The sequence below is a fragment of the Penicillium angulare genome, assembly GCF_028827245.1.
Source record: "Penicillium angulare strain IBT 27051 chromosome Unknown utg000009l_segment0_segment0, whole genome shotgun sequence".
NCBI classification, from domain to species: domain Eukaryota; kingdom Fungi; phylum Ascomycota; class Eurotiomycetes; order Eurotiales; family Aspergillaceae; genus Penicillium; species Penicillium angulare.
Window position 1 is genome coordinate 513,290 of NW_026623168.1, and position 27,981 is coordinate 541,270.

General features: G+C 46.3%; 12 protein-coding genes across 12 annotated transcripts; 6 read left to right on the forward strand and 6 right to left on the reverse strand.

Annotated features, from left to right (window-relative positions):
- Window positions 1–834: 834 nt before the first annotated feature.
- Window positions 835–2,475, forward strand: N7478_011751 (uncharacterized protein; the record flags this gene model as incomplete). Its single annotated transcript, XM_056927965.1, has 2 exons — window positions 835–1,186; window positions 1,238–2,475. 2 exons carry the CDS (start codon window positions 835–837, stop codon window positions 2,473–2,475), a joined length of 1,590 nt encoding a protein of 529 aa, XP_056773692.1.
- A 1,521-nt stretch (window positions 2,476–3,996) lies between these two features.
- N7478_011752 (glycoside hydrolase family 55 protein) lies at window positions 3,997–6,999 on the forward strand (the record flags this gene model as incomplete). The annotated part of the gene is made up of 3 exons (XM_056927966.1): window positions 3,997–4,169; window positions 4,311–5,313; window positions 5,371–6,999. 3 exons carry the CDS (start codon window positions 3,997–3,999, stop codon window positions 6,997–6,999), a joined length of 2,805 nt encoding a protein of 934 aa, XP_056773693.1.
- Window positions 7,000–8,475: 1,476 nt separating this feature from the next.
- Window positions 8,476–8,934, forward strand: N7478_011753 (putative GPI anchored protein; the record flags this gene model as incomplete). The annotated part of the gene is made up of 1 exon (XM_056927967.1): window positions 8,476–8,934. One exon carries the CDS (start codon window positions 8,476–8,478, stop codon window positions 8,932–8,934), a length of 459 nt encoding a protein of 152 aa, XP_056773694.1.
- A 604-nt stretch (window positions 8,935–9,538) lies between these two features.
- On the reverse strand, window positions 9,539–11,602 carry N7478_011754 (putative GABA permease (Uga4); the record flags this gene model as incomplete). The annotated part of the gene is made up of 8 exons (XM_056927968.1): window positions 9,539–9,741; window positions 9,797–10,181; window positions 10,244–10,330; window positions 10,387–10,919; window positions 10,975–11,122; window positions 11,180–11,227; window positions 11,300–11,445; window positions 11,509–11,602. The coding sequence occupies 8 exons, from the start codon at window positions 11,600–11,602 to the stop codon at window positions 9,539–9,541; spliced, it is 1,644 nt and encodes a 547-aa protein (XP_056773695.1).
- A 2,747-nt stretch (window positions 11,603–14,349) lies between these two features.
- N7478_011755 (uncharacterized protein) lies at window positions 14,350–14,889 on the forward strand (the record flags this gene model as incomplete). Its single annotated transcript, XM_056927969.1, has 1 exon — window positions 14,350–14,889. One exon carries the CDS (start codon window positions 14,350–14,352, stop codon window positions 14,887–14,889), a length of 540 nt encoding a protein of 179 aa, XP_056773696.1.
- Window positions 14,890–15,903: 1,014 nt separating this feature from the next.
- Window positions 15,904–16,644, reverse strand: N7478_011756 (uncharacterized protein; the record flags this gene model as incomplete). The annotated part of the gene is made up of 1 exon (XM_056927970.1): window positions 15,904–16,644. One exon carries the CDS (start codon window positions 16,642–16,644, stop codon window positions 15,904–15,906), a length of 741 nt encoding a protein of 246 aa, XP_056773697.1.
- A 425-nt stretch (window positions 16,645–17,069) lies between these two features.
- On the reverse strand, window positions 17,070–17,772 carry N7478_011757 (uncharacterized protein; the record flags this gene model as incomplete). The annotated part of the gene is made up of 2 exons (XM_056927971.1): window positions 17,070–17,545; window positions 17,598–17,772. 2 exons carry the CDS (start codon window positions 17,770–17,772, stop codon window positions 17,070–17,072), a joined length of 651 nt encoding a protein of 216 aa, XP_056773698.1.
- Window positions 17,773–19,121: 1,349 nt separating this feature from the next.
- N7478_011758 (uncharacterized protein) lies at window positions 19,122–20,184 on the reverse strand (the record flags this gene model as incomplete). The annotated part of the gene is made up of 3 exons (XM_056927972.1): window positions 19,122–19,444; window positions 19,504–19,804; window positions 19,858–20,184. The coding sequence occupies 3 exons, from the start codon at window positions 20,182–20,184 to the stop codon at window positions 19,122–19,124; spliced, it is 951 nt and encodes a 316-aa protein (XP_056773699.1).
- Window positions 20,185–22,823: 2,639 nt separating this feature from the next.
- On the forward strand, window positions 22,824–24,080 carry fhpA (flavohemoprotein; the record flags this gene model as incomplete). The annotated part of the gene is made up of 1 exon (XM_056927973.1): window positions 22,824–24,080. The coding sequence occupies one exon, from the start codon at window positions 22,824–22,826 to the stop codon at window positions 24,078–24,080; it is 1,257 nt and encodes a 418-aa protein (XP_056773700.1).
- A 574-nt stretch (window positions 24,081–24,654) lies between these two features.
- N7478_011760 (uncharacterized protein) lies at window positions 24,655–25,655 on the forward strand (the record flags this gene model as incomplete). Its single annotated transcript, XM_056927974.1, has 2 exons — window positions 24,655–24,912; window positions 24,984–25,655. 2 exons carry the CDS (start codon window positions 24,655–24,657, stop codon window positions 25,653–25,655), a joined length of 930 nt encoding a protein of 309 aa, XP_056773701.1.
- A 276-nt stretch (window positions 25,656–25,931) lies between these two features.
- N7478_011761 (uncharacterized protein) lies at window positions 25,932–26,519 on the reverse strand (the record flags this gene model as incomplete). The annotated part of the gene is made up of 3 exons (XM_056927975.1): window positions 25,932–26,254; window positions 26,309–26,356; window positions 26,408–26,519. 3 exons carry the CDS (start codon window positions 26,517–26,519, stop codon window positions 25,932–25,934), a joined length of 483 nt encoding a protein of 160 aa, XP_056773702.1.
- Window positions 26,520–27,244: 725 nt separating this feature from the next.
- N7478_011762 (uncharacterized protein) lies at window positions 27,245–27,679 on the reverse strand (the record flags this gene model as incomplete). The annotated part of the gene is made up of 3 exons (XM_056927976.1): window positions 27,245–27,361; window positions 27,432–27,486; window positions 27,615–27,679. The coding sequence occupies 3 exons, from the start codon at window positions 27,677–27,679 to the stop codon at window positions 27,245–27,247; spliced, it is 237 nt and encodes a 78-aa protein (XP_056773703.1).
- Window positions 27,680–27,981: the final 302 nt, after the last annotated feature.

A 27,981-nucleotide genomic window follows, 5' to 3' on the forward strand; every position in this document is an offset into this window, starting at 1 on the left:
GTGTTGGGGTTTAGGCTTATGTCGATGTGACTCCACCTGAGATCGATATGCTTGCTTCTGACAGACTTTCCAAACCGCGAAGCGCAAGCTGAGTGTCCCCTTCAAGCCTGGGGACATATCTGACGGTGTACCGTAAACACCAACTGTCTGAGCGCACTCCCAGACTTTGAATTAATATGGTGTTGTGAAGAAAATATTGCCGCCATTTGTTCTGCGCTTCTTCGACGGTAATCAGCCCCGGAAAGAGATAATTAGGGGTATTCTCCTTCTAGAATTCAGTAGCTTAAGCCGTGTCTTATAGGATGCAGTAGAGTTCCTCATGGTGAACCTCTTAAGGGATGAATGATCGATCGCGCCATTCCCTATCAACGCGAAGTAAAAACAAATCAACGAAAGCGACGGAAATGCCAAGGTTATGCGCCGAACTACATGACTGGTAAATTACAATGCCCAGCGGGGTGCGAGAGAATTGCTTAAACTAAGGTGAAGGCCCCGGGATGTACAGTACCGTGATCTGCCGATCTCAACTGCCACGATGCGGGAGGGGCCGAGGCATATTATTCTGCGATTTCCCCGTTAGAGTAAGCTATTTTCACTTAATAATATCGATCCCCGCCTTAATTCGCGTTCCGATTCAAAATGCGGGGCCCCGGAGAAGAAAACCGAGCTAGAAAAGATGATACGGTATCTTGTATGGAAACCTTACATTGTCCGAGCAGTGACGCCACCGAACTTCTACCGGTTGAAAAAATCTATAAAGTGACAAACGTTGCCGGTCATGGATTCTTCTTATTTTGACTCAAGGCTATTATTTAATTCTTCTCTCTCTCTGCCATGAGATTTTCGGACTTTTTAGCGGGCGCTGGCTTGGCTACCATCGTCAGCGCTGCTGTCACAGCTAAGCAACCCTCCTTTGAATCCAAATGCAATGCCTTCAAGTCCAAGATTAAAGTCGCCAATTCCCACGTTCACGACGTGACATACGTTCCGATCGGATCCAATATTACTAAGGAGTATGATGCATCTACCTGCTCCGATGGGGACAGCAGCCCCGCGACCTTCGACTTTTGTCGAGTTACCCTCAACGTGACGACCTCCGCTAAGAGTCACTTCTTCATGGAAGCCTGGTTGCCGAGTAACTACTCTGGAAGATTCCTCAGTACTGGAAATGGAGGTCTTGGCGGCTGTATGTTCTTCCTCCCTTGCTCCCTTGCTTCAAAGTCTATCTAGCTTACAGTCGAAACAACAGGTGTGAAATATGATGATATGGCATATGCTGCCCAGTACGGATTTGCTACTGTAGGCACAAACAATGGCCACTCTGGCGATACTGGGAAATACTTCTATCAAAATACCGAAGTGCTAGAGGACTTTGCCTACCGTGCCCTGCATACCGGTGTGGTCGTTGGCAAAGAACTCACCAAACAGTTCTACACCGAGGGCTTCAAGAAATCTTACTATTTAGGGTGCTCAACTGGTGGTCGTCAGGGGTGGAAGTCGATCGAAAAATTTCCCGACGACTTTGATGGTGTTGTTGCAGGATCCCCGGCGCTCAACTTCATTAATCTGATCAACTGGGGCGCTCGATTCTATCCAGTTATTGGAAACTCAAGTGCTGATACATTTATTACCACTGCCCAGTGGACGGCTATTCACAGTGAGATTCTCCGACAGTGCGATTCTCTGGATGGTGCTGTAGATGGAATTATTGAAGATACCGATTTATGTCAACCGATATTTGAGACTTTGGTTTGCAACTCGACCGCGGCGGCTGATAGCATCTGTCTAACGGCTGCTCAAATAAAGACTGTGAACACAGTCTTCAGTCCGCTGTATGGACACAACGGATCTTTCTTGTTCCCCCGCATGCAGCCTGGATCTGAACTAACTTCTGTTTACTACAATGGACCATTCCAATACGCAGAAGACTGGTATCGCTATGTGGTATATAATAATCCAGAGTGGAATCCTGCAACCTGGACAATTGAAGACGCTACTGTCGCCAACGCCCAAGATCCTTACCAGATTTCGACTTTCCAGGGTGATATTTCGCCATTCAAGAAGAGTAGGGGCAAAGTGCTCCACTACCATGGACTCGAAGATGGAATCATTACCTCTGACACCTCAAAAGTATGGTACCATCATGTCGTTGATACTATGGGGATTAGTCCATCCGATTTGGATGACTTCTACCGCTTCTTCCCAATTAGTGGGATGGGTCACTGTACTCCTGGCACGGGCGCAGCATATATTGGTCAAGGACCGTCAACTTTTGTTGATAACAACCCAGAAGATAATGTACTTCTTGCGATGGTGCGATGGGTTGAGGAGGGTATTGCACCTGAATTTGTGCGTGGGGCCAAGCTTAATGGGACCACGGTGGAATACCGTCGTAAGCATTGCAAGTATCCCAAACGCAACAAGTATGTTGGGCCTGGATCCTATAAAGATGAAAGTGCTTGGGAGTGTGTTTGATCATGAGTATATATATGCTTGACCAGTATTTTATCCTTTTTTGTTCTGTGAGAGAACTTTGGCCTTGATCTTCCAAAGTAAACTCATCAAGTCATCAGCCTTTGGACCAGCAGAGACCTCGGCATGCCTGTCATTATCAATATTTCACTAGATCATATAGACTCCGTAGTCGTTACGGCTGACGCCCTTAAAGAGACAATCAGGACACGTACATTTGCACATCTTTGAGACCATTACCAATTCTTTTCAGGGCCATTTTGTGTTCAAAGGAAGATTTTGAGACAGAATTTGTTTGCGGGTTAACAGTGGTTGTTAGGTAGTATACTTTTGGAGGTGAAGTCTACACTGTCGAGACACGATCTTGGAAAGGAACATTACCGCTTTACTACTTTCGGCCTTTGCGTCCTGTCATTTTGTTACCAGTTTATGTCCTGTATAGCCGCTCAGGTGCACAAAATTCATTTATTACCGTTTTTAGGTGTATTACTAATGTATACCGCGATTGGGAGGGGCACCCCGGCCCACTGTCGCAATCTGTGTCTAGACAATGTATAGTGATAGGCGCTACAGCTATTCTAAGGTCATTTCGCCCAGTCGATATGTTTTTGAATTTAAATAACATTATTGACTAGGCAGGCGGTCAGTCAATTTTGCACCGCTTATGTGGGGGATATAATCTCATCTTGTAACACACAGGCCCATAGCCAGCGAGCTCCAGCATATAGAAATGACATTGCCTTCTTTTTCTATTTTAAAACGATTTGAATATGATCTGCCACCTGTGAGGTTCTGTTTAGTTTCGTGTAGCAGAGAATGCATCTTTGGAGCATGGTTGCTGCCGAAAGTTTATGTCCAGACGGGACCGAGTACGTATATATATCCATCTTCGGGTCAAGACAAAAACAGGAAAATACTTTGATTCTCGCCAGAACAATTTTTTTCTCGTGATACAAGGTTTATACCTTCAGTAAACTCACCAGACTACAGTTTCCATGTAAATTGTGTTGATTTCGGGCACTTCGGACTGCAGCAACCAAGACACGTCGCGATGTACAAAACTCTATACTAGTATTCCTAATCGGGTATAGTCAACAACATACCACGATCGCATGACATTGAACATCTCCGAGTCCTTGGTTATATCCATGGCAAACTACTAACCAGTCAATCAATTCAACCATAAAATTAGATCTCAAATATCAAATTCAAAGTGACGTTCCCTACACGATCGGCCGCACGTTCCCAAAACCTGGTTGTTGCAAGGGAGGATCGTCGCGGCCTGCCGAGACTCGCCGCAGAGCAACCACACAGCTACAACAGCATTCCAAACAAACATCTCCGCAACGCGCCCATGCCAGACTGTTGCTATCCGCGCAATTGAGGTGCGTGTTGCATGTCTGGTATGTGTATCCAAAACTCTTTTATCCCCGGGTTTCCTCTCACCGGCGCGGTTTGTTTGTTCTCTTCTTCTTTCCTCCTTCATATCTCCTTTCGGTTGTGGTTGGGAATACAGGATTGAGGATGCATAGCCCTTTGACTTTGACTGTGTTGGTAGCTGTTGTCACAACGGCATCGTGTGCTATCATTCCTATACCAGGTGATCGTGCTGCGAAAGAAGCTGGACCACAGTTTCCCGCGCAGCCTCCGTCTAATGCATTTCATATCATTCCGCCATGGCTTGCGAGTTTGCTAGAGTATGTTTTGTGTTAACGGGATGAATCTAATGCAATTGTTAACGAGATGTCATAGGGGAGCTCTTCCGACTCCTACGGACAGTGACAGCTCGTAGGTCTATCGTGTTTGTTTACTATGAAAAATGACTGACCATACTCCAGGGATGATGAGCCAACACCAGCTCCAGCTGCTGAGCCAAGTACCACTCCAATTATAGTACCTACTACATCAACGGTGTCGACGCCGCCACCTCCACCGCCTCCCCCAAGCACTACGTCTATTAGCGTACCAACATCATCTACATCGACTACGCCATCAAGCTCATCATCAGTCTCACCTACTGCTATCCCAGTTGATGTGCCAAGTACAAGCCACCAGGCAGTTTCTTCATCAACCCCAGAACCGTCTCCATCAACCAGCTCGTCAACCCCGACCCCAAGTACTTCAACCCCGGCACCAAGCACTTCGTCCAAGCCTGAGACACAAAGCGTTTCCAGCAAGACGACAAGTAGCGAGACAAGCAGTGCGGCAAATGCCCCAGCTACGAAGACTTGCCCTGCATCTGGGAGTCAGCCTTCAGGCAACTACTGGCTAGATGCCCAGGACCACAAAGAAGGTGGTTCAGGATACGCCCCCTACGCTGGTGGTACAAAGGTCTACCCGGTTTACAGGAATGTAAAAGACTATGGCGTTGCAAATGATGGCTCGGGCGACCAGACAGCCAAGCTCCAGCAAGCTATAGATGATGATGGAAACGGCGGTAGCCGTAAAGGCAAGGGCACTACTCGTTATCCCGCGGAGGTCTTTCTTCCCGGTGGCACATATGTGCTTGGAAGTACTTTGACACTCACAGTTGGAACTATCATTGTTGGAGACCCTTCAGACCCTCCTGTTATTAAGGCTAGCGCCAACTTCAAAGGTCAATTCCTCATCATGGGATACGATAAGCAAAACGGAAACCCCGAGACTAGCTTTTTGATGCTGGTGAAGAATGTTATTCTGGACACAACCTCCATTCCAAAGGATGATAAGATTACTGCCCTGCAATGGGGGGTTGCGCAAGGATCTGGGTTGACAAATGTCCAAATCCACATGCCTACCAACTCGCGTGGACATACTGGTATTGACATCGTCGCTGGATCCACCATCGCAGTGACGGATGTGGTGAGTACCTCTATTCATTCTTACAATATTGCAGAACATGTTACTAACCGTTTATAGCGAATCGTCGGTGGCGCCACTGGTATCATTAACTCTAACCAGCAAGTGAACTTCAAGAATGTCCATTTTGTCGCCTGCGGCACAGCTTTCGACGCCAAGGGTGGATGGACCGTTCTCCTGCAAGATGCGTACTTCGAGTCATGTGGAACAGGCATCAACATGACCAGCAACGGTCTGGGAAGTATGGTATTGCTTGATTCCACTGTTACCAACTCCGGTCCTGTCGTTAGATTCCATGATTCATCCCATGATACTGGCAACCAGAACAGCCAAATACTCATCCAGAACCTTGTACACGATGGATCGAACCCCATTGCCGTCGATGATGAGGGAAAGACAAAACTGGAAGCCATGTCGCACGTTGACACCTGGCTCTGGGGTACTCTTGTTCAGGGAGAGTATGAGCAAGGTGCAACCCACAAAACAAACAGACCAAACGCTTTGCTTGTTGGCGACAAGTTCTTCACCAAGGCTCAGCCTACTTACATGGAGTTCGGTGCTGCTGATGTGGTTAATGTCAAGACTGTCTCTGGACACCCTGTGAAGGGTGATGGCTCCACTGATGATACCAAGTCGCTGAATGCTATTCTGAAGCAGAATGCTGAAAACTGCAAGATCACTTTCATCCCCTATGGTGTCTACAGAGTCTCTGATACTGTCTTCATCCCGGTTGGCACACGTATCGTTGGCGAAGCTTGGTCTGTTATCTCTGGCTACGGCGATGCGTTCAAGGATGAAAAAAACCCCAAGGCGGTTGTGAAGGTCGGTAACCCCGGCGATGTCGGTCTCATTGAAATTCAAGACATGCGCTTCTCAGTCGGCGAGGTCTTGCCCGGCGCAAAGGTGGTCGAAGTCAACGCCGCTGGATCCCAGCCCGGTGACGTCGGAATGTGGAACACAGTGGTTTTGATCGGAGGCACAGCCGAGACCAGCATCTCAAATTCCTGCACGTCACAAGATCCAAAGGATTGCATGGCCGCGTTCATGGTTATGCATCTTACTGAGAGTTCCTCCGCATACATCGAGAACTTCTGGGGCTGGACAGCAGACCATAACCTTGACAGCACCTCGCTGCTCACCATCGTCTCAACCGGTCGCGGTATTCTCGTTGAAGCAACAAAGGGAACCTGGCTTACAGGAACCGGCTCCGAGCACCACTGGCTATACAACTATAACTTCCACAACGCCGCCAATCTCTTCGCCGGTCTCCTGCAAACTGAAACCCCATACATGCAAGGCTCCGGCGAATACGAGAACGCCCCCGCCCCCTGGTCCGCAGATCCCAAGTATGGTGATCCGGATTTCACATGGTGTGCCCCAACAGACCAGAAGTGCCGCAGCGCCATAGCTACCAACGTCGATGGCGGCTCAAACATCGCACTCTACAACTCAGCTGCATGGGCATTTTTCGATGGATACTGGAATGGGCTTTACAATGAGCCTTGCAATGGCAAGTGTCAAGCTAACATGATGCGCGTGGCCAATGCCCCGCAGAACCTGGTGTGGTACTCGATTAGCACCCGGATGACCGAGGTAATGGTGCTGGATGGAAAGACCAACCCGACCGAGAAACAGCATCCTGGTGGCTGGGAGGGTATTATTCAGGCTTATGCGGAATTCTCTTCTTGATTTTCCTTATTTCTTTATTTCTAAGACTTATTTTCTGGCATTTGGTTGGTTTTTTTCTTTTTCGGTGCGTTGAATGACGAAGGGCATTTGAACATATGCATATTATTTTAGACTAAACATAATCATAATGAGCTTGGAGTTTAACATGGAGCTGCTCTGGTAGAATCGTAAGTGCTATAGCGAATTATGAGATGTATTAGGCACTACTCACTCCAGCGAAGTGCCACTCAGTCTACTGCAACTAACAGTGTCTTCGTGGTTTGAATTCGATGCCTTACATATCAGGCCTCATTACCATTTTTAGAAACTACACGTGACTGTGGCTGTGCGTGGCTTTCATTGGTTTCTGTTGACCCGGTTGACTCCATCCTCCTCAACTACCCAACTGCTTCGCCCCTTCGGTGGCGGCCGAGATAATTTCCCATTATTTGTTCCAATTCCACTCTACATCATGATTCCCAACTATACCCACCAAAGAAACCCTGATCAAATACAGTATTATGGAGCAAAATCTATGTAAGTGGCTTGCGCTAGTTGCAAGACCAACTCGATCGCGCGAGTTGATCAAGGATCTAGTCCAGGATTTAGCTCATGCGTCTTTGTTGCTTAACAATGCCAAGAAATCGAAAGCTGTCAATGAATTCCGGGGCGAGTTTTAAACCCGAAGAAATGTACATCTCACCATCAACATGGACTAGTACGGCGACATGTGAACCAGGGGTTGAACGTGGCGGTGACCAAAATAACCTTCCCAACATAAGTATACATTCATCCGCTGGGTCAAAGGCAGCAGTGTAACGGCCGAAATTTCTCTATTAAAGCGGTAAATGGTTGATTGCGCGACATTCCGCGAAACGAGACTGCACCAGTCAGATTCTGTCGGATCCTACGGCTTTATCGGCATCGCATCGCATAATGTATTTTCCTAAACTTGAACACCATGCTACTGTGTACACTCGTAGATTGCAGTAAAGTAGGAAAGTTTTCACACGCGACGGATCTACAAACTACACGGCCTCAAGCAGGTCTCCGAAACAGATATACCCCAGCAGTTGACCTATGCCAAGGGTCCGGGCGGAAAAGCCACGAAATAAGCTATTGGTTCCCATACTTTCAGCCCTGAGTTGAAGGTGGACCCTGGAAATGACGACTGCCTATTCCCCGTATACATTTGGTGCTGATCGTCATAGGAGGAGGCCTGGTGCCTTTCCTAATGTATCCGACTAGCAAACGGGGTTATGTCGCCACGCGGGAATATCCACATCGAAACAATTTCCTTTTTGGTGAAATTCTATATTTGGTGGAAATTTGTACATAGATGAGGGACATATAAATGCTCTTGGTTTCCCCGGAATGATATAGAAGAATTCCATCAGCATCTATCAACAACACAGCAGCTTTTACATTCTCAACTCTTAATCTTCAACCTTCAATCCTCATCTCCAATCTACATCACCAACTTCCCTTCCACTCAAAATGAAGTTCACTCTCCTCGCCTCCGCTATTCTAGCCACCGCCGGCTTCGTCGCTGCCGACAGCGGTGACAACGCCCAATCCTACGGCGAGAGCCAGGCTTCCGACGCCGGCTCCTTCGGCGAAACAATTGCTTCAGCAGCCGAGAATGGCGACACCGGTGCCATCGCAAGTGACGCCCAGACCTTCGGTAGTGGTGTCGCATCTGATGCTCAGACCTTCGCTTCTGGAGAAAAGTCTATCTGGACCGCCGAACACACCACCACCAACTCCAATGGTGACACTACCACTGTTCCTACTACTATGACCACAACCGCTCCCGCTGCCACTAGTACCGGTACTGGTTCCCAATCTGCTTCAGGATCCAGCTCAACAGGTACCAACGCTGCTCCTCAGGTTACTGGTATGGGCGCTGCCGCTGCTGGTCTTGCTGGTGTTGTCTACGTTATGGTCGCTCTGTAAAGGGACATAAAATGGGTAGCTTCTTGACTTGATACCTTTGTTACGATTTCATATGATTTTTTCTTATGTATAACTCTATGTTTGCGATTTTTGAGCATTTCTTTTATTTATTTTGATATTTTCCTGGATATGCTGGAGAATGGTGTCGGAATCTTACATATACACTATGCATGATATCTATACAATTTAGAACAATTATTCCTACTTGAAGTCTCAGGCTCCGAGCAACATAGAATAGAGCCGTATAAATCACTGGGTTATCTGTGGAAATGGGGTTCAAAATTGCCTTGTTCACACAGTGCAGCTGGATCCCACCACAGTATTCGAATGTAGCGATCGACATAAAATGCTTCAAATTGTCTAAGCTCACCTAAAACGGCAGCTATATGAAACACCGAATACGAAATGCGAGAATCGTGCATAACTGCGTAGACCCCACTATCTCTCACCCAATCAGCAACTTCAAATCGTCTGCTCCAAATAAGCAGACCCCAACTTTTGTATCAGCCCTACAGATCTCAATAATAATATTACTAGATTTGGAAATGGGCTATATGCATAAGTACAGAAGAACACCACGAGATCGCCACTGGGTCCAAAGCTACTACTCCTCTTTAATATTGACAGGTGTATCCTGTTGATCTACATTCGCGCGATCATGACCAGACGTTTCCGAATCAGCAGATCGATCCTCTTCCATCGTCACAAGGGGCCCAGTATACCAATGTCGGGCGAAAAAGAAGTAATACAGCATGCATCCGATCCACACGAAACCATTGATGACGACAGTATAATTCATATCCGTAGCTATAGTTCGGATGTTAGTATGATGCAAAATAGTGGAGGTAGTATAGATGCTTACGGGCCGGATTAGGACCCCCAGTTGGGAACATGGACAAAATCACGCCGAACATGAGGTAAATGACAGCAATGCATGCTATCGGCTTGCTTAATCTTCCTGTGTAAAATTCGCCCGGTCGGAACCGGTCCTGGCCCCATGTTATACGGCAGAATATAGGTGTGCCCCAGGATAAGTAATTGCTCGCGACGAAGAGTGAGAATAGGGCATTTGCAGCGGCGTTGTTGATTAGGCATAGTAGGCCGAGAATTAGACATGCAACGACCAGGCCACAGATCATGCGCACAGGCTGGTATTGGATGCGCTTGCTGACATGGCGGAAGAAGGTTGAGAAGGGAAGCGCACCATCGCGAGAGAAGGCCCATGCTTGGCGGGATGCAGCGACAAGCTGCAATTAATACTTTAGTTGGAGGGGGTTTTGCGATAAAAGTTTAGGAAGGGAATGCATACAAGACTGAGACCGATGAGGTACTGTATGATGCACAGAACGATCATAAAACCTAACGCACCATTTTTACCCAAGGCATCGTAGTAAATCTGTCAATAAGAATTAGCACAATGGAAAGGTCTGGTGAAAAGAAGAATATATTTACCTGCGCCATCGGCTGGCCAAATTTACTGTTAATTGTATGCGAAACATCCTGATTCATCGTAGCAGCCATAACGGTCAACACGAGAAAACCAAGAACACACGCCGAGCCAGCAGAAAACATGATTCCCAAAGGAACAGCTTTGCCAGCATGCATCGCCTCCTCACTCATATGGACACACGAGTCAAAAGAACCGATAGACCAGATTGGCGCAAGCCACGCAAGCATGAATGCCCAACCAGTCGGCCAAGTAGTTTCATTGTCAAGATGACCAAAGACATAACTGCCAGAATTGAGGGGCTCTCCACGAGTAACTTTGCCAACTGGTAATGCGATCACAGTCGCAATTACGAGCGCAATGTTGATATAGATGCAGCATGTTTGAATCCTCGGCATTAAGCGGCCTGTTAAGGCGGCGGAGAGTCCGTGTATCAAGATGAGAGCCACGTAGAGGGCATAAATGACGCCGCGCGATGGAGACCATCCGTCGTCTTGCGCGATACTAACGCATGAGATTATCATAAGCGCAAGTGTGTCTGTATATTCTGTTGTTAGTAAGATGGTCTTTCATAATGAAAGAGTCAAGCTTACAGTCTACAGAACACACGCCGCCAATCAGGCCAAGAGTGTTACTGTATCCGATTAAGAAGCTTAATGGATTCTTCCATTTTGGACCTGCGAAGTAATGTGTCCACCAATAAAGACCGCCAGCAGTGGGCATTGCAGAGGCAAGATCGGACTATTTGAATAGGTTAGAAACATCCCTTCGAAAGATGGATCACTAGACTGAAGATACCATTGCAAGCCCGACCAAGAAAATAAATATACTGGCAGTAAACCATCCCTAATCAATAATCAGTCACAGTATTTTAATATACAAGGTACCATGAGGATCCCCATCACGATCGGTACATACCCAAACCATCCCAACCGGGCCCGCAGGCAAAGAAAACGTCACAGTCGACGCAATAGAGGGCACCAAGCCCATAATACTAAATGCGATAGCAAAAACCTGCGGCGTAGAATACTGCCTTTTCAACTCCTGCTTATACCCCATTTTCGCTAGAACAGTCAGCACGCGAGAAGCTCAAATGATCGGATCGGGATTCAGGAATGGGGTAATACCCAATAAAGCCGAGTCACTAGCATCAGCGACGCTAGAAGCTCCAGAAGCGACCGCGGCTTCTGTGTCGCGGGCCGACGCGCCAGAGTCGTCCATGGTAGGAGATAATTTAGAGTGAAATTACGCGGAGCAAATTGACAGACATGAGCAGGGCAGCCATGCTGTTTATGAGCGAAGTGCGGATTTTCAAGGTGGACTTGAGATCGGGGTAAGTTGCACAAGGCTGCTTATGGACCCATAGTGACGCGAGGGGTGCGATTCTCGTTGGTTGCCCAGGCGGGTGCAAAAATGGTCTTGGATCTGCAAATCCTCATTTTTAGTGTGTGTTAGTACGAACTGGTGCAATAGTGGGATGCTACGGGATGCAAAAATGTGAATTTGGGAAATTTCGCGTGTTTCCGTAAAACTGTACTCTATATTGCATTGTGAGTATTCAAAGCAGACCGCAGTTTCATTTCTCTTCTTCTTTCCCATGCTCACATATTTTGGTGTCGCGTCAAGGTTTGAAGGCTGAAGCTTTTATTGGACAATAATTAGTGGAGACATCACTCGCAACTACGCCTTGGCAGTCCGGCCAAATTCCACCCCTTTTTCTACCTATTGTATGATTATTCTGACGTGTACAGGGCTCGCGAATGATATTGCAGCGATGGCTAAGTGACTCGGTTTGATTGTGAACCGGCGTCACCGTTTGTCTACTTTGATGCATCAAGATGCGTTGTGACAGCTATCAGGAGATCTCCGTACGGAGTCTCCCGATGCAGCGTTTGCTACGGCCCATATATATGGGCCATGCCTCTCTGGCATGGACTTCTTCCTTCATTCCTCTCTCCCCCATGGAGTTGCAGAGCCATGGCTGTTCCACGCCATCCGCGGTCTATTCGTTATATAGGATCACCTGGACATTTTCGCCTCCAGCGCTTCCTCAAGATACTATATTGATTGAAGTTATCTTCAATCTTGTTAAGGTAGTACTCTGTTCTCATCTTCATCTTTCCAAATATCTTCGACTTTTCCCTAGTGATTTGACTAACGTTTGCTCATAGGCTATATACTACAAAGTAAATCATAGTCTATGACTGACTCTCAACGGCTACTTTTAGGCGAACTTACAGTATACTGCCTAAATAGGCATCATATAATTTGAGCTTGTTGGCAAGAACGGAAAAGACTTTGGCAACAAGGCGATGTGTGTTTGTTCTTTGATGTTCAATCTTCGGAAGATATTCCCCCGTGAATACACTGGATGCGAATAAGCATATTCGACAGTGCTTTATTGGCCAGGAGCGGTGGTCTTCACCTCTCGTTCACGAGGAGCTGAATATTCTTTTTGACACATCTGGGGTCACTGCACGCAAATTTATTACTAAGTCCCGTAATGTGGCACGTATTGAGTACTGCCAGCGGTATGATGATCCGGTGCGTATCGAGAGACAGATTTATGGGCCTGCATCGTACTTTCATCGTGTTGAAACTGGGCTATTCCTGCTTAGGTTGTTTTGCGAAGAGTGGCTTGTCAGGTAGTGATAGTAGTGCTTGATCAATGATGATGTGGTCAATCTGTTTTTTTGTTTGCTTTTAGTAGTAGGAGAGTAGCTACGGCTCATGTTATTAGGCCAATCAAAAGCCTCCTCTGACTTAGGAGCCTCCAGATGTCCAATTTCCGATGGCATATACCACTCCATCGACAATTCATCATTCGTTATGCAAGATCATGTTCGCTTTACTCAGTTTACTATACTCTCACCTACAATTTTGTCAAGCAGTACTCTACTCTCATCTTTCCAATTATCTTACCGAATGCTTTCCCTACATACCAATACTAACATTCGTTCAATAGTTCATATATAAAGTGAATCATGATCTATGATTTACTCACGGCTAGGCGAGCTTATATATGGCCTAAATAGGCCCCCCTCCTAAGAACAACCTGCTACTTTCAAATATATCGGCAGTCACTCTCCTGGCCCGCTCTAACTCTTGTAGTATAGCTACATGGAGGCGGACATGTTTATATGTTTGTATGTTTATATGTTTGCTTGGTTTGACTCTCGGGTGTAGACCGAGTAGAAAGCCTACGTGTACGGTAGCTGAGCTTCCTTCTCTCTTTCCTTCTCTCTTTCTTTTCTCTCTTTCCTTCCTTGACGTTGTTATTTGTTGTTATTTACACCATTCTCCTCTCCCGGTAGAAATTTAGGGATCATTCTCCCACAGGAAATCAGGGATTCGACAATTCTTAGCCGCGAAACACCAACCAGTACCGCCCTATTCAATACCCTATCGGCTGGGAACCGAGAATCAACAGAACACGAGCATCAACGACGTGTTTTTTCGTCGTCGCTTGATTAGTCTTAGCTGGCACCCTGTTCTTCACGCGACTTCGAGTTGGCCTATGCCTCACCAACGGGTTTTCAAGTGATGGGAGCCAACAAGGAAAGCATCCAACGCGATTTACGGAAGCGGACTCGAACGACAACTTGCCCTTCTGCAAAACGAACGCCGACTATTTCTTGGAGCTGAGTGGACCCGAAATGCAATTCTTGTCGATCGAGGGCATTCAGCGATGGATCTGACTCGCTAAGCGAACACGATGGACGGAGAAGAAGACTAAGAGGTAGCAGTGATGATGAAGGGGTCTCACTTCAATTTACGATTCACTCACTTCGACTCGCCTGACACCCTTACTTGTTCTTTATAAGTGAGACTGGCAAGCTCACTCTTTCTTTCCTTTCTTCTCTTCCATAGAAATATCCAGACCTTATCAATCTTCACTCACTCGCTACCTCAGCCATCACCCATTCGCCAAGATTAACCCTGAGGTACCCGACTCAGAGTCTAGCCAAATGACCCGCATCTACGCCGCGGGATTTGACCGTGGGTATCCCAACGAGAGGGACCCACATCAACTAGAAGCAGGAGGCCATCGTCCAGTTTGGTCGGCAAAGTACAGCTATTTAGCCGACGAAAGCCCTGACGATATTGCGAGACTAATACGAATTTTATTACCTCAAGGTGAACGACAACGGTATAGAGCTTTCGCAGTTCAAAACGGAAACGCTGAGTTACCCGACCCGATATTCCTCGCTGTTCATACTGCAATCGCGAAGTTTCTCTCCATGACAGCCCGCGCTGAGTTGGTCGACAAAGTTCTAATGGATTATAAGCAGTGCGACAAATTCGCTTCAGATGGCACAACAGACGTGTCCGCTCTGCTTGCAGTCAGCGGGTTATCATTGCTAGCTGAAAGCATTGAGAATATAGGGAAGCAAGTACAACCCAGCGATCAGAAATCGACAAATACAAACATACAAGCCTCCTCCCAATCAAACACGCTTAAAGGAACGCAAGTACAGGGGAAAGATTCTCATACCGAGAATTACTGAGCTGGATTTTGGAAGAGTGACGATCAGGTATTAATAGGAATTAAAGTGGCTTCGAAAAAGAAGAGGAAGCGATTGAAATCTTCATGAGTAAGTGCTTCTAGCATAATCATGTTTTTTTTTCAGGGTCAATTTGGTCCCGGTCGTTTATTGAGATAGAGAAAAAGAATCGTATAAGGTTTCTTCAAAATATGGTATGCTCTCACACAAGGCCTCAGCTTGTACATAATTACATGGTATCCTGTATTGCCACATCTCTTTGTTATTTTCTCGTGGCTTCACAAAGACATGAAGTATCACCTCGTGCGCCGACATCAACATATAAACTTAGACAGCACATAGATTTATCTTTATGAATTGACAGAAAAAGAACCTCTGGGAATAGTAGGCATCATGCATTGCCTTTTTTTTTCTTTTAACACCATCTGTTAATGGGGTCAAGGTCTTGTTTGACCTTCGAGATAATATCTACAAGTCAGTGAAGCACAAACACATGGGCTGAAAATGGTTTGTCAAGCGCCTGGGCGGAAACAACAGACATTTATTGTCGGGTATGATTCGTCGCCGATCTTGTCAGAGTTCTATTAGTGGGTGCACCCCGGCACAATCGAACGGGTTACCATCTTCCTCATGGTCCAGGATTTTACACGACCAACAACCCCGCGGATGCGCTTCATAACTTGCTTCTTCGACTTTCATGTGTTTTAATTTCTTAGCTTCGGACCCTGAAAATATTATTATGATAACTGTCCAACTACTTCATTATCCACTCCATAGATTATCATTGGTGTTCAATAGTTCTAGTCGTGCATTTTCTGTCCTGTCAAATAGAACTTGAGATACGAAGGAATGTGTCTTCTTCAACTCACCGGAGGCTCCTCGAAAGATACTGCACATGTACTATTGTGGACATCACGGTCGGCCGTGAGCGCCCATGCCCATTGGCATCCACGCTTACTAAATTATGAATAATGATGCTTGATAGATTAAAACAGCGGACAGTGGGTAGTATGTATGCTATCTCTCAGGCTTCATAATCCCCTTAACTGGAGTTCCCGAGTCGTTTACTCCGTTACCCTCAGCCTCAGGCTGTTTGCTATAATCAGGCAATTTCCGCCACTCCATTAGCGAGCTTATTCCCCAAGCAAGAGCTGGTGCCGCAAACGCAAACCAGAACACATCTCTCAAAGCAGAATTAAACGCAGCTACAACAGCATCCATCAGCTCAGCCGGAACAAGCGTCCTGAAATCAGTCGCACCAGCCGCCACTATAGCCGCGCCATCTACTCCGGGCACCTTATTAAGATTTCGAAGAAGTCCATCTGTGAAAAGATTCTGACCAACACTAGGTGCCAGCGCACCGCCAAGCATCTGAAAGAACATGATAATGACAAGGGCGGTTGGTATATCCGGCTTGGTGAGAACGACCTGCACAGCCAAGATAGGCATTTGATTACAAGCACCATATCCAGCCCCAGACAGAATTTGGAATCCTACCCATTGTCCGAAGGAACTGTTGGGGCTCATGAGCTGAAATAGACCACCTCCAAGAGCTAGGAGAATAGGTCCGAACCACATGAGAGGAACATAGTGTCCGAATCTTGACGTTATGGAGCCCGCGCAGAGCATTGCAAGGCTGTTAGATACGATCAATGGAAGTAGATCGATGCCTGATTGTTTGGCATTGGTGTTTTTGACTGACTGGAAATATATGGGCCAAAAGTATGACTGTGTGACTATGGCAATTTGTATAAGCATAGTGAAGGCGCATGATGCTGATACGGTGCGGCTTTGAAAGTGACGAAGAGGCATGTTCGCACTTTGATGATGTTAGCAAACATTATGGGGAAATAATCTCTACAAAAGTAGAGACTGAGGATGAAAGAAAAAAGAACTGACTTTTCTTTACTTTGGAACTGCAAGTACAAGAAAGCAACCAAAAGTATACCGAATCCAATGAGACACCCGAATACCTTTGGATCAGACCATGGGTAGGTGATGCCGCCCCACTGTAATGCCAAACACAAACACGATGTCGATCCCAGTAATAGAGTAGCCCCTCCAAGGTCTAGCTGACGTAGCTTTTGTTTCCAGGGTAAGTTTCCCTTCACTGCGGGCGGAGGTTTTCTTAAACTGAACCAGATCAAAACCAAGCCAACAGCTCCAAAAGCTTCACATTCTAGTTAGTTACTATTTGGGAATGTATAGACTTCGGCCACCAGATACGTACGCAGATTGATCCAGAAAATAAACCTCCAACCCAGCTTCGGGTTATCAGTTATCGAACCACCAACTAGTGGCCCAATAGCCGATCCAATATTATACACCCCCAACACAATCGGCGAAAGCATCGCTTGTTTCTTCAAATGAACACAGTAAGACAAAATAGTTGTCGACCCACTCACCAGACCAGCAGCGCCAAGACCAGAAACGGCTCGTCCTATAATAAGTGCGACAGAAGTTGGGGCGAGAGCCGCGATGATAGAACCGAGTTCGAAAACCACTAGCGAGAGGCAATACACCCACTTGATGTTGTAGAATGTGTAGAGTCGGCCGCATGTTGGTAGAAGTGCCATCTGTGCGATCAAGTATGAAGACCCATACCAGCCTATATCGTTGATGCTGTGGAACTCGCTGGTTATACGGGGAATTGCGGTCGCTTGAGATAACGTTAGATTTGATGATCTCTGCAAAATCATGGGGAAACAAACAGAGGATCGTATTATCAAGGGCCAGTATAAAGCAGATGGCCATGAAGGCCACAGTCAAAGATGCTAGAGCCCATCCTTCCATATATGTAGTTTCAGGCTGGTCTTCGTCTTTCTTGGTGCTGGTCAAGCCCGGTGTTGCTCCATCGGGAGAGATAGCCTCTGCTTCAATGTCCATCGTGCGATTCTGCAGACTCAAGCTGATGAATAGCGAAAGCCTCTAGGTATGGCACAAAATTCGATGAGCGAGTGTATCCAAAGCCGACACGGCCAGCCGATCCTAATAATTGCCCTGAGAGGGATTAGGACTTGGTGAACACCCACCATCTGGATGGTATCCTCAGATCTATTTATACAAATAAGCGAGTGCCGTACCGCCATTAGAGCATTCGCACGCGGATTGGTCCGTCTGCATTGTCACACCGGCCTGCCCCAAGTCCGGGGTTGTAAGTACTAGAGAAGGTACGAAAGGGACGCATAGGCGGAGCGTGAGCGAGCGTGAGCCTATAAGACGAGTCAATCTATCGGAATTTAGCCTATTGCTTTGTTTAGCCAGTATCCTTACAGAAAGCTATTTCGCACTTACTTAATAAAGTGGCGCTCAATTGGAGGTGTTTTCCCAAGCCACATACATAGGCGGAGGAAGGATCCGTTTTTCTTGAAGACAGAGCCGCTTACTAAACATCATGGAAGCTTTTATATTCTTGCTTGGCTGCTATTTTCATGCGCCACATTTCCTCGAAATCGAATGTAATTTCCTGGGATACTGGAAGGATCGCGTCCTTGAACATTGTCTGAGGTATTATGCCTGCGGTTGAAGACGAGTTGAGAAAATAGGGGATTGAGCGTCTCGATGCGGCGAATGCAAATGTATGAATCGGTCAGAGTACTTTGTATTGCGACTTCCAATGAGGGGGAGAAAGGAGGGATGCATCTTCCATCTCGCCAAGGATAACTAGTTAGTTAACCATGCATGGGTGCCTCATTTGTTAGGCATCAACGTCTTACCCAGCCCAATGGCATTCGCATGGGAGAGAATAATCATGCAAATGCCACGGTAGGCATGTAAATATTCAGAATCAAAATGTAGATTTATCTCAATTGAAGGTGTTTCCAGTGAGTGTAATCAAAAATATGACCAGTACGTAAGGGCAGTTACCAATCCAGATTTAGCGGTATAGATGCGTTCCTTTTATCGCGCGAGGTCAAATAAAAGTTGATGCGTGAGTCTACTATCCATAAGTCGTGGTATACTAAATAATTGTTAGTGATTCATATGAATGCTTATCATAAAATTATTTATAATTGTATCCGTTAATTAGATGCATCGATATGGAATGACCAAATCGAAATCAAAGTTCATCTTGGACAACCTGAAGATTCAGCTCCATCATCATGATCCAGCCCGGAGAAGCTCAATGACTGCTGAAAGGTAGACCCCAAGCTCGGAATCATAGATTCTCCATTCACAGCCTTTGAGTCAAATACACTAATTTATCATATAATGCGCTTGAACTCCGTCCGTGGTTATACCTGCTGCTCAGGGGACACAGAAACATCCCTGCTGTCCGGCTCATTGCGAGGAGGAGAGTGGACCTGATCAGTGTAAGTGTTATCCGAATTGGCCTGGGACTCCTTGCGAGCCTTAGCTTCCCACTCATTAAAGTCCTGACCAGGGTTGATATTCTCCCACTGAACCCAGCAGAGCAGGTGGTAGAATCCCGAGGCCAATAGAGACCCCAGAAGTGGTCCAACCCAGTAGATCCAGTGATATCCGGGGAAGCTGCGGTTGATGACATCGGGGCCGAGAGAGCGAGCGGGGTTCAGAGATCCACCGGTGTAATAATCGCCTAAAAGAAAGATTGAATTAGAAAATGAACCCGATTTAAGATCATTGTGTGAGGTTTACCGATCATTTCAGTCACGAAGAACGTCAAGCCAATACCGACAGGGGCAAGATAGGTTGACTTATGTTTGACCACGGCCAGCATGATGATAACCAACACCAGCTGTGCGGTCAAGAACATTTCAATGAACAGGCCTTGGGCAATGGAAGCACCGCCGCCGAGTCTTGTTCCGCAGTTTAGTGGACCCGGAAATAAGGCGCTCACAACACCAGCCGATGCAATCCCGCCAAGTAACTGAGCGGGGAAGACTAGGATTCCACGGAGAGCTGGCATTCCACCCGTTAGACACAAAGCCAAGGTAACCTAGGAATAGTAAATTAGAGTTCTATTCTCCTATGTGGTTGTGTATGCCTTACCACCGGGTTAAAAAGCCCTCCAGTAATGCGGAAGAACGTCCAAACATTAACCGTAAGAGAGAAGCCGAAAGATAGCGCCGAATAGAGCAGATTGGAAGTATTCGGATACGAGCCAGGAGGAGGCATAGGTGTATTTGAGACCTGAGTACCAGCAAAAGAGAAGAAAAGAAACAAGAATGTGCCAACAAACTCCCCCATAACGCAAAGCAAGTTATACCGTAAAGCGTTTGAATTCTGCAGCATGGGCAGCTGGCCGCGCCCACCGGGGCCAGGCGGGCCAGCCAGCGTAGAGGCCTGAGAGGTTGTTCGCTTGTGAAAGAACTTCATGGTTGTAAGATTTCAGATTTCAGATTTAGTGTATTTCTAGGGAATCGTTCGATTAAGTATGGAGATCGATCAACAGGTTAACCCTCAAGCTCTCTAAGCTGAGCTTGTCATTTAGTTCATAAATAAGTCTGTTCTGGTACGTCTTGCTCACAGGATTATTACCTGTGCTACTGATATCTGATGTAGAACGTCATCCTAGATCTGAATCGCAGTAATACGAAAACTCAATGGATCATAGACCACAGCCTAGGCTCAGGGTCAGGGTAAAGAGGACCTCTAAGTTCATTTAAAGAGGTTTTAAATACATCTAAATCACTGTGATTGGGCTAATCCCCTTGAATCGCTAATACGAGTGCTCAATTCGGACACGAATTTGTAGTGATGAGGTCAACGGAGTAGATAGTTGATCGATAGCTCAAAAACTCACAGTAAAGAGCTCTTGAAGCCTCGGCACCTCCGTCTCATGGATAAAATATCCCTATACAGATATTCCAATTCGGGAATACTCATTGTAGTGATGAGGTCAATTACTATTCCAGCCCCATTTTTAGGATGGAGGACCCCGGAGTTTTGGATAAATGGGGCTATCCGACTCGCCGGAAATGGACATCGGGGGTGTCTAGAACAATTCTGTCACCTAGAAACTGGGGTTTCCAGACAACGATCGACTCTATAGACTGCGGTTATCTCCCTGATTGGTGGAAAGGGCATTAAAATGGGCCCTTTAAACAGAAGTGTACTGGCTTGGAGTGACCACAGAACAGCAACGGAGTTTTTCGGGGTTCCCTGTGGCCAACTAGAAAAAAGATAACTTATGTAATTTAATATCAGGAAATACCGACGGTCTGTCTGTGGATTAATAACTTGTTTGTTTTATGTGAAACGGGGTATCAGAAGCCAGTATGAATCAAGCGACTTGAGCTGGGGACATCGTACAGCGAAGGGCACTGCGAGAATTTAACTTTATCTTATGAGACACATTACGGGCGATACAGAAATAGTGCAAGAAATTAACAAGTCAGACCGGTAGATATCCCGTTGTATCTCCCAGGTATGAAAGACGATGGTGAAGAGGAAAGGGAGGTGTATGGAGGAGATAAGAATGTAGGCGCGGGGAATTCCACCCCTCGAATTAACCAATTGTAATAAGCGACCGTCTCAAATCAGTTATTGATGGATCCCAATACAATCTTCAGTTTCTGAATTGGAATGAGAGAACAAGATAAGCCCTCCCCAAGGGTTCGCCTAGCGCAAACGCGATCGGCCTAGCTATTAAGGTACCACCCCGGCTGTTGGCAAAGCCAATGGTGACTACTAATCGGCAGATGGTTATTGGATGAGTCCAAGCATCATGAGACCAATAATCTTCGGAGATGTCCCTTCCTAAAGATTATCGTTTGTGGGCTAACGCAGAGGGTTTGTCGGTGGCGTGGCAAAGGGTCGGGATTGGGTGTACACTACACCACGAAGCCGGAGCTTAATAGGTTATCGCGATTTTCAGATAGCTTGCTCTCTATCAAATGCACTACTGCATCTCTAGGTATAAAGTCAAGCGTTATGCGTTATAGTTCTTATCCTTTTCATTTTATAGGTTGATTGATACGCAAAAGGCGCTTTGACAGCAGCTATGTATGCGCCTGGGGACATGAGTGGATTCAAATGTTCAAGTATTGGGGAGCACGCCTCGAAGAAACTATACAGAGTCCAGTATACTACTGTGACTCAATTTTGAATCCCGAGATGCAAATTTTCCATGATGCGTGACTGTGAAACCCGAAAGGTTTTCGTGTGGCTTATACAGAGACGCGACCGAGAAAACTCCACCCGATGCGAACAAGCCGAAGAATGGATCAAAATGAAAAGAAGAAAATCGGGGCCGCGAGGAGCCGAATGGGAACTAAACTACTTTAGTCTTTACTTTCGCCGCTTTTAGCCATATGTTTTGGTAGGGGATTGTATTGTTTTTCAGGCACAGAGATGTAGGAATGTCTAATGTAGACAACCTGGAAGCCTTAACCAAGGATTCTGTTGTCGCAATCACTTTTAAAGCGGCGGCGGCCATTCTAAGCAAGTGTCCAGATGTTTCATCTATCAAGATCCTCCTCTCCAGGAGCCTACGATGACACGCGGGAGACATGTAGAACATTTGAAGCAACGGCGAGACACATATGTCGTTCAAAAATTGAATCATTGTCATGGATACCATTCGCTGATTGTGCTTAATTATTCCCGCCTCCAGCTGTCGGTGCAAAGAGCCATCAAACCACGTTCAGATCCGATATCACGCTAACATATTGCTCCGCGGAGATCCATATTCACTCTCTCCAGCCGTCACAACCGCAAATCCCGCCCAGGTACATTGTAGAAATTTCTAGGAACCACCAAAATCCCGAAATAGACATTAACGACTTTTCTTTTTGAGTATACAAATTACAAGCTTGAAAATCGAACGGTCCCCATAGGACGAAAATTGACCTATAAATGCGGCCTACTCCCCTCTATACCTAGTGCGACATCATACAGTCACACAACTTCAAGTCTCTACATATCAACTGTAGTGGGGAATAAATTCTTATTCTAATCCCCCTGCAGAATTTGCCAACTGCTAGCATTGCCTCACCGCAAAAAATAATTTCAATATGGGTTCCGTTGGAGGATTAACACCCGACCAGGTTCAGCTCATCAAAGCTACAGTCCCAGTCTTAGTTGAGCACGGTAACACAATCACCACCGTTTTCTATGAAAACCTTCTCCGAGAAAACCCCGACTTAAACAATGTCTTCAACACTCCCAACCAACGCAATGGTCACCAACCCCGAGCACTGGCCGGTTCATTATTCGCATACGCGTCCAACATCGACAATCTCGGCGCACTAAGCCCCGCAGTGGAGCTGATCTGCCACAAGCATGCATCACTCTACATCCAGCCCGAAGCCTACGCAATTGTTGGCAAATATCTCATTGAGGCAATGGGTCAGGTCCTCGGTGATGCACTTACACCCGAAATCAAGGACGCCTGGGGAGTAGCGTATTGGCAATTAGCCAATATTATGATCGGACGCGAAAAACAGATCTACGAAAGTAATGATGGATGGACCGATTGGCGTGATTTCAAGATCTCCGACAAAGTGAAGGAATCTGACGAGATTACTTCTTTCTACCTCACGCCTGTTGATGGCAAGCCGTTGCCTGCTTTTCGTCCGGGGCAGTACATCTCAGTGCAGGTTTACGTGCCTGAGTTGAAATACTTGCAGCCTCGTCAGTATTCGCTCAGTGATAAGCCTAGTCCAAACTACTACCGTATCAGTGTGAAGAAAGAGAAGGGTCCGGATGCTTCCGACTCTAATGCCGCAGCCCATCCTGGGTACGTGTCAAATGTGCTCCATGATTCTATCAACAAGGGCGACTTGATCAAGGTTTCACACCCGGGCGGCGATTTCTTCCTTGCGAACGATGAGGTCTCCTCTCCTGTAGTCCTGATATCAGCTGGTGTCGGTCTTACGCCTCTCACTTCCATGCTTAACACATTGACCTCGAAGCCTGGATTGTCCGATCGCAAACTACACTTCATCCATGGTTCTCGTACATCGAGTGCGCGAGCTTTCAAAGATCACGTCAGCGCTTTACCACAACAATTTCCCAATCTGAAAACGACATTCTTCACAAGCCAGCCTTCTGGGGAAGATAAAGAGGGTGTCCACTATAATTATGCCGGGAGGGTTGACCTGAGCAAGCTTGATTCGAAGGATCTCTTTGTCGATGTCCCAGAGACAAGCTATTATATTTGTGGTCCGGAGACATTCATGACAGATATTGAAGCCAGTTTGAAGGCTCAAGGGGTCAGTGCCGACCGTATCAAAATGGAGCTATTTGGAACTGGTGGTGTCTCAAACTGATCACTTTGTTTCAACTTTGTTTATTGTTAATTTGCACAGCATTTTGGAAATACCTATCTCAGGTCTATTTAGTATAAATGAATCATGAAGAATATGTACAAAATTCTCTCGATAGCAATGGTTTCTCTATATGTTTCGAGGATCTTAAAATCAAGCTCTCCGACCGAGCTGCGATTTCCCCCCAAACGACAAATATTGCGGTGTTCGAATGCCATTTTGAACGGATAAAAAACAGAAATTAATGAGATACTCTTGGGGGTAGTTTGAGAGCGATAAAAGTATTTATGCAGCCTGGAGTGTACAAAAGTACATGAGGCTAAACACCGTCGCAAACTTATGAAGCCGAAAGCCGAGGTGGTGATGCAATTTACTAAGCATTCCGATTGATAATCAACATCAGAATCCCACATCACACTTTCCGAATATTTACACGCCAACTCCCTGCTTGAAGTAGAAAGAGTCAGCCAATTTTCCACACTGAACCTGAGAATATCCCAATCCACCCCGCCAACACCGACCGACAAGAAATTTCAAGACCAGAGAACCCATTGCATCATCGCTTGATCCGATCACAATGTCTAAAATCGGCGTATTCCCCGCTTCAGGCGGCCTTGGCTCGAGTATAGTCGACCATCTCCTCAAGCTGGTTCCAGCATCAGATCTCACTCTTATCGCGCGGAGCCCCGAAAAGCTGTCAGCTGCCAAGACAGCCGGCGCAACAATTAGACAAGCGAATTACGACGAGCCATCAAGTCTTTACAATGCATTTGAGGGCATCGAGATATTGATGCTAATATCATATGCGTCATTTGAAATCGAACATCGCGTAAATGTGAGTTTTTACAACGGACCCCTGACTTTCGCACCCGAAGAGACTTGCAATAGAAACTAACCCCCGCACAGGTCCACAAAAGGGCAATAGACGCAGCTATTAACAGCGGTGTGAAACACATCTTCTATTCCTCACTTGCCTTTGCTGGGGACCTCACAGATGACAGTGTCGCGCATGTCATGGGCGCGCATGTCGCAACTGAGGAGTATCTCCGCGAGCAAGAAGACAAGATTACTCACACCGCTGTGCGTGAAGGAATATACTCCGAGTCATTCCCAATATACACCGCATGGTTCGATCCAAAGAACCCCGTTGAGGAGATCACAATCCCGCACTCTGGGACAGCACCCGGTGTTGCGTGGGTAAAGAAGGATGAGCTAGGTGAAGCAACTGCCAAGCTTATTGTTTCGTATTCAAAAGACCTCAAGGGTTTCAACTATTTAAATCAGAAGATCTTGCTTTCCGGACAGAGGGAAATTTCCCTGAAAGAGACTGTGGAGATTTTGGGTCGTGCGATTGGGAAACCATTGACGATTCGGGAGGTTTCTGTCGATGAGTACGTGAAGCTTCCGCAGATCGGAGATAAGCATACTTATCATGGGAAAAATCTTTCGAGGGAGTGGGCTTCGGCTTGGAAGGCTATTAAGCAGGGGGAGACTGCGGCGGTCTCTCCTGCTTTGGTGGAGATTCTTGGCCGCGAGCCGGAGAGTTATGAAAAGACCATTGAGGCTCTTCTACAATAGGGGTATTTCCCGTTGGATGTTCAAGTTGATGCCTGGGATTTTGAATGTACCGCGTGATGTACCCCAAAGATATCTAGAAAGAACATCCATACATACACGTCATGCTCATAAATTGGTTATCTGTAGACACCTAGCACATGTGCAGTTATAATCTGTATATCGTGATCCAAATTTCCACCATGTACGCAAGTAAAGGAGGAAGCTGGGGGTAATGAAATGTTCAAAGCGTCGGGTTGAATTGAGATAAATTTATTTTACACGATTAACGAGTCCCATCTAACAACCCCTGCACTCCTTAACATAGAGGTTGATGCTACCATACTCAGCATTGTGAGCACCATACCAGAAGATCTCCTTAGGGTCCTGCTGGCTGTAGTGACCACCATCAATAGCGAACCAAGCCTTGCCATCGTGGGCGAAAAGGCCATCCTTGTTGACGCCGAACGCAGTCTCGTTGGCACCGCGGGGGGTAGCACCAGAGTGAGGAACAGTCAGGGCAGGAGGGCTGACTTCATCGGGGATGATGTACAGGTTCTGCCAAGCAGTTGGGGGAGCGGATTGTGAGGTGTATGTGACAGCACCGCTGGAACCGGAGCGGACTAGATAATTGTTAGTTGTGAATAATTGTAGATAGATGTTCGGATTGGACTCACGGATGGCAATGGGGTGGGTGGTGCTGTTGGCGCCGACCCAGAGGTTTTCTGTTGCGTGTTAGATCATTTTTCCCGAGCTCGATATGTAATATTGCTTACGGCCATCGGTCAGAACGGTGTAGCCTCCATCAGCGACGAGGGTGAAAGCAGCAGGGAGACTGGCGCTGACAGCGCTGGCTAGACCGGCAATAGCAGCAATGGAGAACTTCATATCGGCGATTGGTGGAAGGGAGAATGTAGTAGTTAATGTTCAAATATTGTGAGTATATTCTCAATCGAACCGGGCATTACTCGAGGTTTTTATATTAGTTCGTCAGAACCGAGGCCCGTTTCTGTCCCTGGTGATCCAAGACATTTCCGAGAATATTCATCTCATAAGCTTGGCATATAAGCTAATCGCGAATAAAAGAAGCATATTTTCCGGGATTAACCTGCTTATTCGGCGATCATCCGGCAGAATTGAAACATGTCTTGCAACCCCTCATACACAAAAATGAGTTCCACTTTTTAACCGACCGCTTATTTCAACTTTTCGATATGTCTACTACAATTTTCTAAGCATATGTTAGAAATCGAGAAACGAAGAAACGCATTCTCTCGATTTTGGGCAAAAGAAACTCTATATTTCATCCTATTCAAATGCAAATAAGACCCTGAAGACCCTGCATCCGAAGTCTCCGGTCATATTTAACCGATGTGGAGCCGACTTCGACATTGGGCAAGTTAAAGTACAAGCCACTGCCGATCTTTACCATGTGGGCTAGACTCGGGAGCAATGCTATTATTTGGATTTGTGACGATTTTGAAGAAAAGCAGCTCATTTTTGGACAGACACATTCTTAATTGCAAACGTTCAACATTAATCCTACGTGGGCTATATGACATGGTAATGTTTTTCAACATCGCTAACAGCTCAAGGCCGACCAAAGGTCACAGCTATACCCTGCACACTCCAATAGGCACCTCAAAAGCACCTGCAAGCTGAGCCCCGAATGCTGTGAAAGAAGGCGCCAGAAGAAGCGGTGCAGCTGTGATGAGCGCACCAGTGTAATCCTGTGGAATCATAGGTTGATTAATGTTCTGCACCATAGACTAGAATCGAGCTATTTCCGATGGGACTTACCCCAGACACTCGGTCTAAATCTTGAAAGTCTGGCAGGATACCGAGCTCGCTGAGTCTTTTAGTGTATCGAAATCATTCTTTTTGGCAGTAAACTTTGCCAACAGGTCGGTCAAAGTATTGATAACCTTCATTTTTTTAATTGGCAAGGGAGCTTGGTAGTTCAAGTGAGTTGCTTATGCTTACTGGATCAAAATCTTCGGATCTTTCTGTTCCCTCAGCGACACCAAAACTTCCTGTAACTTTGACATTTCTAGTAGCAGTTACAAAATCAGTCACCACGACCTGCGGAGTATCGTGAATAGTCTAAAAAGGGTGTTAGTATTTATACAGAAAAGAGTCTAGATAGTGATGACCCTACTGCCGCGCCCTCTTGACCACTAGCAGGGAACTCATTAAGGTCAGCCGCTAACTTGTTGACTTGTGGTGCAAGCTTCAGGGTAATGTCGTTGATGAAAGTGACAGATCATACAATATGTACACGATAGTGCAATCTACGATCCGCTGGTCTACACACTATCGAAGTTCGTCACTAGATCGACATGTACATCTG